We start from the raw sequence: 12,144 nt of genomic DNA on the forward strand, positions 1-12,144 counted from the left end.
CCTGGTGTTGCCTGTGCCTGGAATGCTCTTCCTCCTCTCTACTCCTAGGGTGCGTTTCCCTTTAGGTCTCAGCTCAAATGCCACCTCCTCAGAAAAGTCTTCCCGGATTATATGCTGTCTAAAAGAGCAACTCAGGGGCACCTGGGTGGCTCAGTCGGTTAAACACCTGCCTTCGGCTGGGGTAATGATCCCGGGGTCCTGGGATTGAGCCCCGCCTAGGGTTCCCTGGGGGAGTCTGCTTCTCCCACTCCCCTTTCCCCTCCCCCTGCTCGTGTGCTGCATGCTCTCTCAAATAAATAAATAAAATCTTTTTTAAAAATAAAAAAAAATAAAAGAGCAACTCAACCCCTCTGTTACTCTCCATCCCTTTCACCCTACTTTATTAGTCTTCATAGCTTTTATCACCACCTGACATAACATTATATATTTACACATATAATGGTACATTTAATTTAGTACAGTTATTTTAATAAGTAAATGTGTATAGATATCAGTATATTTATATATATCAGTACATACATTTAAATATGTGCATAAAATATGTGTATTGTATATATACACTATACAAAACGCATAAATATATTTTTCTTATATTTATATTTATTTCATTTCTTACTAACATATCACCTATACACTAGTGAATATTATACATCACTATATTTCTCTATAATCATATACATATTAAGCAGCATATGTGTTTATACACTTAACGTAATATATAGCCTCCCTGTATATGTATAAACTGGGGATAGTTGCAATAACTACTTCACATGGCTGTTATTAGGATTAAAATGAGTTCAAGGAAAGAATCCAGCAGTGCACTGGAGCCTCACACAGGTTTGCATACTGCTTGTTCAATTTTCAGGAATTTTGCAAACCAGCTGTTACACAGCTATTATTTAAAATGAAATAATATAAACTTACAATTAAATAAATTAGATTATTTAAAAGGCGATACTCACATCTCGTCACTTCCTGATTATTTTACTACATTTCGCCATTCTCTGTGCTCCTGAGGTCATTTACCCCTTTGAATGGTATGGTAGAAATATTGCATAATGGCGCACTACTGCATCTCTTCCTAACTCTGTGTTCCGTGACTACACGTTGGTAATTTAAAATCTGACAAGATGATGGTATAGAAACTACGGAAAACTGGCAAATGTGACAAATCAGGGTTTCCTACCCACACCCCCCACCCAAAGAACCGGTTGTTAGAACAGGTGCTTGGTGCATGGTAAACGCTTTAATGAATGTTTCCATTACGTATTTACTTGTGCACCGGGTCGCGATGCAGTCTATTTAGTGGGTCGAAGTTAAAAATGTTTGAAGAACACAGAATTACAAAAGGACAGACACTGTGCTGAACTACACCTATTCAAATCCTCTCCGTAACTCCGTGAAGCTATACTACTTTTTTATCCCCATTTTTCAGAGAGAGAAACTGAAGTTCTGATAGGGTACAACTCAAGCAGCGCTATCAGTTGGCTGAAGTGGATATGAATCTTGCCACAGACCGGCTTCCGTGCTCTAGCGCACTTAATTAACGTACTTTCCTAACTCTCACGTTTCCGACCCTAGTTGTAATTTGACTTCGCGGCACGCCTAAAATGAATGGGTTCGGCTGTGCCCGTTGCGTCTTGGGAAATGTAGTCCCCAGTGAACTCGCCGGCCCACACCTTGGAACAAAAGAAAAGTGGGTTCTGACGCCTCGCGACGTTTCAGCCTCACAGGGCGCGACTTCGGCAGCTCTGGTCGGCCCCGTTGCATGCTGGGAACGGCAGTCCGCGAGACGAGCTGCGTCGACACTAGATGACGGCAACTCACGTTGTACGTTCAGGTCGGGTCCGAGCGGTGCCGGAGACTTCGTGCTCCACGATGACAGGCTCACCACGCCGCGGGAGCCCGTAGGCATGCGCGACAGGCTTTCGGACCGACTGAGAACTCAAACTGAAGCCTTACAGTTTCTGGCGGGTCTGCGCTCTCGCCGAGTCTCGGGCTGCCCACGGACCGGTCTCTTCGTGCCCCTTCTCCCCATTCCGAAAGCTGAGGTAGGCTCTGGGGCGCGGAGGACGCGGGTCTAGGCCGAGACGGTTGAGGCACGCCTTGCGCGGTCCCGCCGGCGAGGGAAGGAGGGAAGTTCACCTTCCGTGCTGCAGCCTCTCAGTCTGGGCGTCTGGTGCCGTTTGGGCTCCAGACCCAAGGTTTGTGTGGAAGGGAACCGCTGTGCGGGGTGGACTGGGTTGGGGGAGCGGTGCAGGGGTCCAGATATCGATGGAGCCTCCTTGAATGGGGTCTGGTGGTCCCAGTGGGGACAGGGGCTTTGAGGTAATGATGCGAGGCCAGGAGCGTGGCCAGGGGGCTGTTAATGGGACAGGGGGTGAGTCGCATGAAAGTACTGGAGGTCTGATGGGCGTTCTATCGGGGAACGCCTGATATGCCCGATTACCCGGGCATGGGGAATCGGTGGGGGCTAATAGTGTTTTAGTCAACATGTTCCTGGGGGCCGGGGGTGTGTTCATTGATGAATGAAGGGGTGGTAGAGTGGGCAACTAGAAAGAAGGTAATGAGAGGCAGGTGGGGGGGTGTGATCCCTGGGGGACTGCTGAGGTATGATATTAAACAAGTTAACGAAGAGCAGCAGGACAACAGTAATTGAAAGGATGATGGTGAAGCTATGAGGGAGTAATCGAGGCCAGTGGGAGTCATAATCAAAGGAACTAAGGGGAGAAGTAATCAAAGAAGAGTGAATGAGAGGTAGGTGTGTTGTAGTCATAGGGTTTGGGGGATCATGGCATGATAATTGAGGAATTAATGGGAACAGAGTGAGCAAAGAGAGGGTAATGTAAGCTGCTGGGGTGTGATCATCAGGTGATTATTGAGGGGGCAAGGTGGGCACTGAGGGAGAATGGGGAACTGATGTGTGATCATCAGGGATTAACGCGTGGTAACAAAGGGGTTACGGGGGCTAATGGTGAGATCAGTAAGGGGTCAGTTGGAGGGCTGAGTTAATGGGAGCTGATAAATCACAGTAATTGAGAGCTTAATGGGGAGCTAATAAGCCATGATCCTCTACACATTGATGGGGGTTGGTAAGGATGTGGTAAGAAAGGAGTTACTGGGGGCCTGATCATTTATTAATGGGGAACAGGGAGGGGAGAGATTAAGGGGGTGAGGAGTACCATGAGGTAGCATTAGGATAATGGGGGTTAGAGCAAGGCTGATAGGGGTGTATGAATTTAGGGGCTGTGAAGACAGCTGGGGAGATGGTCAGTGAGAGGTTATTGGGGGTGAGGTGGGTGGAAAAGCATTCAAAGTGAGTGTCATGGGGCTTTATGGATGGCAGCAGCGGGACGTCCACAGGGGCAGTAATGAGTCCTCTGTAAGTGTTGGCATTGGGTATCTGTGGGGTGAGCAATGAAGCCTCAGAGCTCAGTGACGGAGTCTCTCCAGCCTTATGAGGTCAGTGGGGTCAGGGACTGGGCTCCACTTTCCCCATATGCTGAGTGAGCTGTCATGGGGGTTCTGGGGGGTTTGTGTGGTTCTCACCGCCCTGCAGTCCTAGGTGGTAGTCCCACTCACCCAGTCACTGATACACGACAGCATCAGCTTCCTGTTGGCAGGTCCCTGGGCAAACAGCGTGTGAGATGGGACGGACATCGAAGGACAAGCGGGATGTCTACTACCGCCTGGCCAAGGAGAATGGCTGGCGTGCCCGCAGTGCCTTCAAGCTGCTGCAACTTGACGAGGAATTCCACCTTTTCCAAGGTCCCCACCTGGTGGGCGAGTCCCTGGGGCATGGGGTGGGCAAAGGGAAGAGACAAGTGGGCCATGTTGGCAGAGCTTCCTGTGGTAGGTGGGCCGACTTGGAGGGTCTGTGGGGCAGGGGCCATGCGGAACAGGGGCAGGTAACTTGAAAGGAGTCAGACACAGATAGATGTGGGTGCTCCCCCGACGGGAGAGGGGTGAACTTTGCTGGGCTCGGGGTTGGGAGGTGGGTGCAACTGACCACTACACCTTCCTGTGTGTGCTCAGGCGTGACACGGGCAGTTGACCTGTGTGCAGCCCCGGGCAGCTGGAGCCAGGTGCTGAGCCAAAAAATCGGGTGAGTGTGGGGTCCCACATGGGGCAGCCAGGAGGGCAGGCCAGGTCAGGGATGAGCCAGGAGTGACAACTGGGCTGACATGGGCCATGTTGTCCACAGGGGTCAGGGTTCGGGCCATGTGGTGGCTGTGGACCTTCAGGCTATGGCTCCATTACCAGGTGTGTTACAGATCCAAGGGGACATCACCCAGGTAAGAGCATGGCTGGGGGTATTGGGGTGTATCCTGGGCGAGAGCCCCTCCAAAGCTGGCAGCTACAGAGAGTAGAAGAGAAAAGACAGAGGGAGAAAGAGAGAGTAACCTAGAGAACCTGAGAGAGTGGAACAGTGGAGAAACAGAGCCAGCTGGTCACCATCTCAGAGACAGCCAGAAATGGTGGGACTGGGTCCCCAGAGATGGAGCCTGGTCTGAGAGCAGCAGAGCCCGAGGGTTTGGCTGACCCAGGGTTGCTGGCTAGGGCCGTGGGCAGGTGGGGTTAGAGGGCTGCAGACGGGGGGCCCGGGACCACTCATCTTCCCTCTCTTCCGTAGTTGTCCACTGCCAAGGAGATCATCCAGCACTTTGAGGGCTGCCCAGCGGATCTAGTGGTGTGCGACGGGGCTCCTGATGGTAAACAGCAGGGGTTGGGAGGCCAGGCGGGAGTCCTATGTGTGTCCTTCTCTGGGGCTCCCACATCTGTTGGCATCTTTCTTTCCTTCTTTCTTTTTAGAGAGGTGGGGGCAGAGGGAAAGGGAGAATCTTAAGCAGGCTCCACGCCCAGATCTCATGACCCTGAGATCATGACCCAAGCCGAAATCAAGAGTCGGCCACTGAACCGACTTCGCCACCCAGGCACCCTCTGTTGGCTTCTTCCACCACTTCAGCTACTCCCTGCCTCCCTCTGTTCTCAGCTGTCCCCCACATCTAGCAATTTCTTTCTACCCCTGCTTCCTGGTCTCTGCCTCTGTCTCCTCCATCTCCATAGCCTCCTATTTTGGTTTTGGCTGTTATCTGCCCTTCCCGTTGCTCATCTCTCATCTGCAACTGTCCGTTTCTGTGGTGCTGCTCATATTTTCCAGTTAGCTATTCACTCGGAGCACATTTATTGAGCACCTGTTGTGTGTCGGGCACTGTTCTACATGTTGGGAAAACACTTGTGAATAAAATTCTACTAATCTGACCTCATAGACCTGACGTTCTAGTAGAAGCAGAAGGAAAAGAAACAAACGATGGAGTCACATAGTATGTGAAGAGATGATAGGTACCATGAGGAAGATCAGTGGAAAGGAGAAGGAGATGGGGAGTACCTGTTGGAATTTTAAGTAAAGTGGACGGGAAGGCCCCCATGAGTTTAGCATAAAGACCTGAAAGAGGTGAGGGAATAGGCCAGGAACATATCTGGAGAACAGAGTCCAGGTCAAGGGACCGGCCAGTGCAAAGGCCCTGAGGTGGGAGGGTGTTCGGCATGTGTGAGGAACCGCGAGGATATTGGTGTGGTTAGAGCAGAGTGAATAAGGAGGAGAGTGGGAGAGGGGAGGTCAGAAAGCTGGCCGGCGGCGAGGGGTGGGTTCCGATCCTTGTGTGGGTCCTTATGGGCCACAGTGAGCACTGTGGCTTTTTCCCTGAGATGAGAGCTCAGAGAAAACCATGAGAGGATTGTGAGCAGAGGAGGGCCATGCCTGTCTCAGCTTGTGACCGTATCCCTCTGGCTGCTGTGAGCTGTGTGAGGCATGGGGGGCAGGGAGAGGAGCCCATAGCAGTAGCCCGGACAAGTGATATCTGGGGTGGCAGTGGTGAAGATGAGGAGAGAGGATTGATCCAGGAGATCTTTTGCAAAGACAGGACTTAATAATGCTTGAACGTGAATGTGAGGAGAGGATGGAGGGTGTCAACAGTACGAAGATTTTTGGCTGGAACAGCTGGAAGGATCAGATGGGATGGGGAAGATGGTGTAAGGAGGGAGGTTTGAGCAGGAGAGTCAGGAGTCTGGTCTTGAACACGTCGAGTCTGAGAAGTCAGGGTCTGATCTGTGAGTCAGGTGCTCGGAGGAGCAGTCTGGGCTGGAGGTAAGAAATGATGATAATGATGCTTGTGTGTAAGGTTGTTTTGAAAACTAAACTGAGTGCCTGAGGATTAGGAGCCCAGAACATGCCTCCGCAGAACCTTCGTAGTCAGAGAGCCGGGGAAATGTTTGTAGCTTCTCGACCTGTCTGGGACAAGGAGATGGCCAGCCCCGGATGGCCCCCCTAACGCTGTTCCTCTTGCCGCAGTAACTGGCCTCCATGATGTTGATGAGTATATGCAGGCCCAGCTCCTCCTAGCCGTGAGTAACCTTGGCTGATCCTGCCTCAGTTTGGACCCCTCGTGCCTGTCTCCACCCCAGCCTTAGCCATTTGTCCTGCCCACAGGCTCTCAACATTGCTACACACGTCTTGAAGCCAGGAGGCTGCTTTGTAGCCAAGGTAAGCCTTGGAAAACCTGGCAAGGGGTAAAGAAGGGTCCTCCAGGGCCGCTCACCTGCTTTCATCTATGTCTCCTCGCCCTACAGATCTTCCGGGGCCGGGATGTCACCCTGATCTATAGCCAGCTGCGTGTCTTCTTCTCCAGCGTGCTCTGTGCCAAGCCCAGGAGCAGCCGCAACTCCAGCATAGGTCAGTGGGGCAGAAGGACCAGGCTGGCGAGTGCGAAGCTCACGGACGCGTCCTGTGCCGGGCAGAGATAGTAGTCGCCCCTCACTCCACCTTCCCCCCACAGAGGCCTTCGCTGTCTGTCAGGGTTATGACCCCCCTGAAGGCTTCCTTCCGGACCTGACCAAACCCCTGCTGGACCACTCTTACGGTGAGAGCCAGGGCCCTGAGCCCCTCCCCAGAAGGCTTTGCACCCTTCTGGAATGTATGTCTCCAGAGGGCCCTCGGCCCCACCACTTGGTAGAAACTTACCTTTATGGAACTTCTCTTCCCAAAATGATCCTCAGCCCCGCCTTCTGGTGGAGATTATGGCCCAAATGGATGTTTCCTCCCAGGAAGAGCTTCATCCCGGTCCATTAGGTCCTCTAATGGTTACTCTCGAATCCTGAGTCCTGCCCCTGGGGAGATTCCACCGGAGATTCTAGCCTAGGAAGACTCAGTCATGCCCCCAGGTGGATACTCCACCCCTACGTGGGAATTTTGCCCCAAGAGAGTCTTTAGCCTTGTCCCTCGTGGGAAAAGGCACAGAGCCTGCTCTTAAGGTGAGCACGATTGAGTGAGACAGGGTTCAGGCAGCATATGGTAGAATGACAGGTGAACATAAGGTGCCATGTGAGAAAAGCAGGGGAGTGGAATGTTCTAGAACAGATGGTTGTGGAGGGCCTCCCTCAGGAGATGACCTGCACCAAATGAAGGATTTCAGTGGAGGAGCTGGTAGATACATAGGGAAGACTCCGTACCCTTGCTGTAGAAGGAGTCCTGACTGGTCCCAGGCATCCCACCCTGTCCTGTCTAATTTCTCCCTGCTGGTCAGATCCAGATTTCAACCAATTGGATGGTCCCACTCGCATCATTGTGCCATTTGTGACCTGTGGGGACCTGAGCGCCTATGATTCAGACCGCAGTTACCCACTGGACGTGAGTGCCCAGCCAACAGTAGGTAGATGGGGGGCTGTTTCAGGTTCCCAGGTCTTCACTGTCACCCCACCATGTGTCCCTGCAGCTAGAGGACGGCTCAGAGTACAAGTATACTCCACCCACGCAGCCCCCCATCTCGCCACCATACCAGGAGGCCTGCACATTGAAGAAGAAAGGGCGGCTGGCCAAGGAGATCCGTCCCCAGGACTGCCCCATCAGCACAGTGGACACGTTGTCCCAGCCCCTGGCTCTTCCACAACGCCACACCCTGCTGGCCTCTGAGGTCTGGAAACATGTGACCCAGGGCCCATGGTGCCCTGTCTCGGAGCCCACCTGAACCCCTCTCAGTGCACCTCTTTCTGCCCCAAATCACAAGGTTTCTGGGGCCCAGACACTCCTCTCTGCCTCCCAGTAGCTATAAAAATCAATGGGTAAGACCAAGTATAATGAATGGAAAAGCTTCGGCAAGTATCTGAGTCATTTTTCTTTTTCTTGGGTAGGTGGAAGACAGTGAAATGAATTGTTCACCTTAATACGTTCAGGTAAATTGCCTTTTTATCTAACAGTTTGAGTAAAGAGCACCTTTAAGGAAAAGCTCAGAAAAATTCCACCTTTGAAATTTTTACATCAACTGATAGAATTTCAGTCAGCCAGCCAATACTAAGTACCTGATGTCATGTGCCAGGACCTGCTTGAAGCATTTTACGTATTGAGGCACTCAGTAATAAACATTTTTTTTAAGATTTTATTTATTTATTTGACAATGAGAGATCACAAGTAAGCAGAGAGGCAGGCAGAGAGAGAGAGAGAGGAGGAAGCAAGCTTCCCACTGAGCAGAGAGCCTGATAAGGGACCCAATCCCAGGACCCTAGGATCATGACCTGAGCCGAAGGCAGAGGCTTTCACTCACTGAGCCACCCAGGCGCCCCTCAGTAAACGTTTATTAAGCACGTACTGTGTGCTGGGCCTGGTTCTAGGTTGGGAGATAGAGCAGGGAGCAAAGCAGTCAAATATCCTGGCCCTTTCTAGGCTGAGAAAGAGGTAAGAAACAAACAGCTTGTGAATGCAGGAGTTTCTACACATAGCATCCACAGATAGACCACACACACACACATACACATTTATAGCTTCCATTTCACCATGTATAGCTTGGATTATAACACATTGTGTGTATATACAGATATATATATATATATAAAGGTAATGAGGGATATGAACATTTTTTTAATAAAATAGGGTAAAGAGAGGGACGCCTGGGTGGCTCAGTTGGTTAAGCCGCTGGCTTTGACTCAGGTCATGATCCCAGGGTCCTGGGATCAAGTCCCACATCGGGCTCCTTGCTCATGTGGGAGCCTGCTTCTCTCTCTCCCTCTGCCTGTTGCTCCCCCTGCTTATGCTCTCTCGCTCACTCACTCTCTGTCAAATAAATAAATAAATAAAATATTTTTTAAAAATAGGGTAAAGAGAATCAGGAATTCCAGAGGTGGCAGGTTGCAGTTTTCAAAGGGTTCTTAAGGAAGGGCTTACTGAGGTAATGTTTGAGCAAAGACATGAAGGAGATGAGGGAGGACATGCGTGTGTTCATCTAGCGGAAGAGCATTCCATGCAGAGGGAATAGCAAATGCAAAGCCCCTGAGGCAGAACCGTGCCTGGTGTGTGAGGGGGCTGCGAGGGGCCAGTTTGCCTAGAGCAGAGCGGTCTCAGCCTGTCTGTGCCGAAGGACTTTTCATCCTCAGGAAGTCACATCAGAGAAGGTGGTCCCTTTCTGACAATGGCTTACCAGGGTTTTTAGACCAAGTCCTCCATTTTAAAAAAAGAAGTAAAAATGATACCTCTTTAAAAAATGAAACGGCGAATCATGATGGGAAAAGATTATTTGCAGTCCCTATATATAGTATCCTTGATATTAAAATGCTCCTATAAATCAGTAGGGAAAAGAAAATAAGAGAATGGCTACCAGGCACATGAAAAGCTGCTTCTCAGGGAAACACAGGCTGACACTAAGATGATGGGCAGTATACGTGTCCGGAAGGGTGTACAGCAGTAGGAACCCTACTGTACACTGATGGCTGCAGAAACTGGTGTGGCCACTGTGGGAAATTGGTAGGCATTGTGTAAAGCTGCACGCATGCCAGTTCCGCTCCTAAGAAATATGTACTAGAATTCCTCCTCGGCACTGTTTGTACCCCAGACTGGATAGAGCCCACACATCAGTTCACTGCAGAATGGATCATTAAATCCTGGTATATTCACAGTGGAGAGTTACACAGCAACGAGAATGAACATCCTACAGTTGTTAAAAAATAACACCTTGTCACTCCTTAACATAAATAAAACATATAAGTGTTGTGTGTTTTTCTGTATGTTACAGTTCACAATAGAAGTAGGGGAGAAAAGTCACAAAAGTGTTAGTACTGGGCCGCGTGGGTGGCTCAGTCGGTTAAGCGCCTGCCTTCGGCTCTGGTCATGATCCCGGGGTCCTGGGATGGAGCCCCACATCAGGCTCCCTGCTCAGTGGGGAGCCTGCTTCTTTCTCTGCCTCTGCTACTCCCCCTGCTTGTGCTCGCTCACTCACTCTCTCTCTTTCTCTCTGAAATAAATAAAATATTTTTTTAAAAAATGTCAGTACCTGAGAGAACAGTGATCACGTAAAAGAAAGTGGGGAAATGTTTTTTTTTTTTTTTTTTTAATTTTCCTGGGGCGCCTGGGTGGCTCAGTGGGTTAAAGCCTCTGCCTTTGGCTCAGGTCATGATCTCAGGGTCCTGGGATCAAACCCTGCATCAGGTTCTCTGCTCAGCGGGGAGCCTGATTCTCCCCCCTCTCTCTCTGCCTGCCCCTCTGCCTACTTGTGATCTCTGTATGTCAAATAAAATCTTTTAAGAAATTTAAAAAAATAAAAAACCTTCCCTGTCCTTGATTTTAGGTAGCTGGCAGTCATATATCTCAGAAGCTGTTTGCTGTCAGGAAAATTGAGAACCTGCGTTGGTGAACTGGTTTTCAGCTGTCTCATCAGCGGGTCCTGAACACCCAGGCCCCGAGTGGTGCAGCAACCACCAGGAGCACGGCAAGGAAAGCAACAGCACAGAATGCCTGTCTACACTGCAAGAGGGGATTCTTGAGCGAGGCCTTGCCTCCTCTCTCTGTCTTTCCAGAGGTGTCCTGATTATGTCCAGAGTTTACCCCCAAAACAGGAGTTCTTAACCTGGATAGAAATCAGGGGTATCTGTGAACCTGATGGAGGGAAATAGTACACCTTTGTTTTCACTAAGAGAACTGGAATTTCACTGGTAGAACTGAAATTTAGCATACCCCCCAATACGAATGCTGGCAACCTCAGTAGTAAAAGCAGTGCCCGCTAGCCTCCCACCGATCTTGAAATGCTGTTCACATTTGTCACTACTTTGAATTATGGAGGACCTTATAATTGGATGTACTAATAAAGAAGTCCGTATATTACTGTATCCCAGTGTTGGTTCACTTTAATATATATAGTAATATTTGTCACTAACATAAGACCTTTAACTTTTTATAAATTTTAAAGTATACGACCTAATTCACCTCAGTTAAAACTTTTTTCTTGTTATGGGAACTTTTAAGATCTACTCTTTTTTTAAGATTTTATCCATTTGAGAGAGCAAGAGTAGGGGGATAGGGGTGTGGGGAGGGGCAGAGGAAGAAGCAGACTCCCTGCTAAGCTGGAAGCCTGATGCAGGGCTCAATCCTGAGACCCGGAGACGGTGACCCAAGCCGAAGACGGACACCCAACTGACTGAGCCACCTAGGCGCCCTAAGATCTACTCTCTTAGAACTTTTCAAATATACAATATTAATCATCATAGTCACTATGCAGTACATTACAGCCCTGAACTTATTTATAACTTGACATTTGTACCTTTTTTTAATTAAAGATTTTATTTATTCACTTTGAGAGAGAGCACAAGCAGGGGGAGCAGCAGGCGGAGAAGCAGGCTCCATGCTGAGCAGGGAGCCCAATGCAGGTTTCGATCCCAGGACCCTGGGATCATGACCTGAGCCAAAGGCAGACAGACAACCAACTGAGCCACCCAGGTGTCCCTCCTGTATCTTTAGAGACACATTCTCTGTCTACACCTCCGTTCAGTGACCTCAGGATCACCCACATCCCAGCTGGTGACCGTAGATGTTTCTGCATCTAACCCTGTGAACCTAGAAGTGTCCGTACTGAGTCTATGATGCCTGATGCTGGGGGGCACACACTACAAAACGTTAAACCAGGAGTCTTCTCGCCCAAACAGTGCAACCTCAGAAATATATGATGGGAGGATCCCCACAAAGGCCTATGTGACCATGAGGGTAGCCACACCCATCACCATGCGAATTCAAGCTGTCCACACTACAGTCTGAGGCCCTAGGAATAGCCACCTAATTTTCCAGGGGTATAAACGCACCAGACTTTGGGACCCAGCAAGAATCCCCAT

General features: G+C 49.9%; 1 protein-coding gene across 6 annotated transcripts; it reads left to right on the top strand.

Moving 5' to 3' along the window:
* The first annotated feature begins 1,775 nt into the window (after window positions 1-1,775).
* On the top strand, window positions 1,776-11,013 carry FTSJ1 (FtsJ RNA 2'-O-methyltransferase 1). 6 transcript variants are annotated; one of them, XM_032843071.1, is made up of 13 exons: window positions 1,777-2,051; window positions 3,624-3,768; window positions 4,036-4,105; window positions 4,205-4,295; window positions 4,634-4,712; window positions 6,353-6,405; window positions 6,491-6,544; window positions 6,631-6,733; window positions 6,837-6,920; window positions 7,590-7,687; window positions 7,773-7,970; window positions 8,188-8,229; window positions 10,611-11,013. In XM_032843071.1, exons 1-12 carry the CDS (start codon window positions 1,914-1,916, stop codon window positions 8,218-8,220), a joined length of 1,146 nt encoding a protein of 381 aa, XP_032698962.1. In that variant the 5' UTR covers window positions 1,777-1,913; the 3' UTR covers window positions 8,221-8,229; window positions 10,611-11,013. The 6 variants fall into 6 exon arrangements, with proteins under 6 accessions (XP_032698960.1, XP_032698962.1, XP_032698958.1 ...); XM_032843070.1 differs by having other exon boundaries at window positions 1,778-2,051; window positions 7,584-7,687; XM_032843069.1 differs by lacking the exons at window positions 8,188-8,229; window positions 10,611-11,013 and adding an exon at window positions 8,084-8,137 and having other exon boundaries at window positions 1,776-2,051; window positions 7,773-8,003.
* Window positions 11,014-12,144: the final 1,131 nt, after the last annotated feature.

The sequence above is a fragment of the Lontra canadensis genome, unplaced genomic scaffold, assembly GCF_010015895.1.
Source record: "Lontra canadensis isolate GAN:19392208 unplaced genomic scaffold, GSC_riverotter_1.0 scaffold134, whole genome shotgun sequence".
Classification (NCBI taxonomy): domain Eukaryota; kingdom Metazoa; phylum Chordata; class Mammalia; order Carnivora; family Mustelidae; genus Lontra; species Lontra canadensis.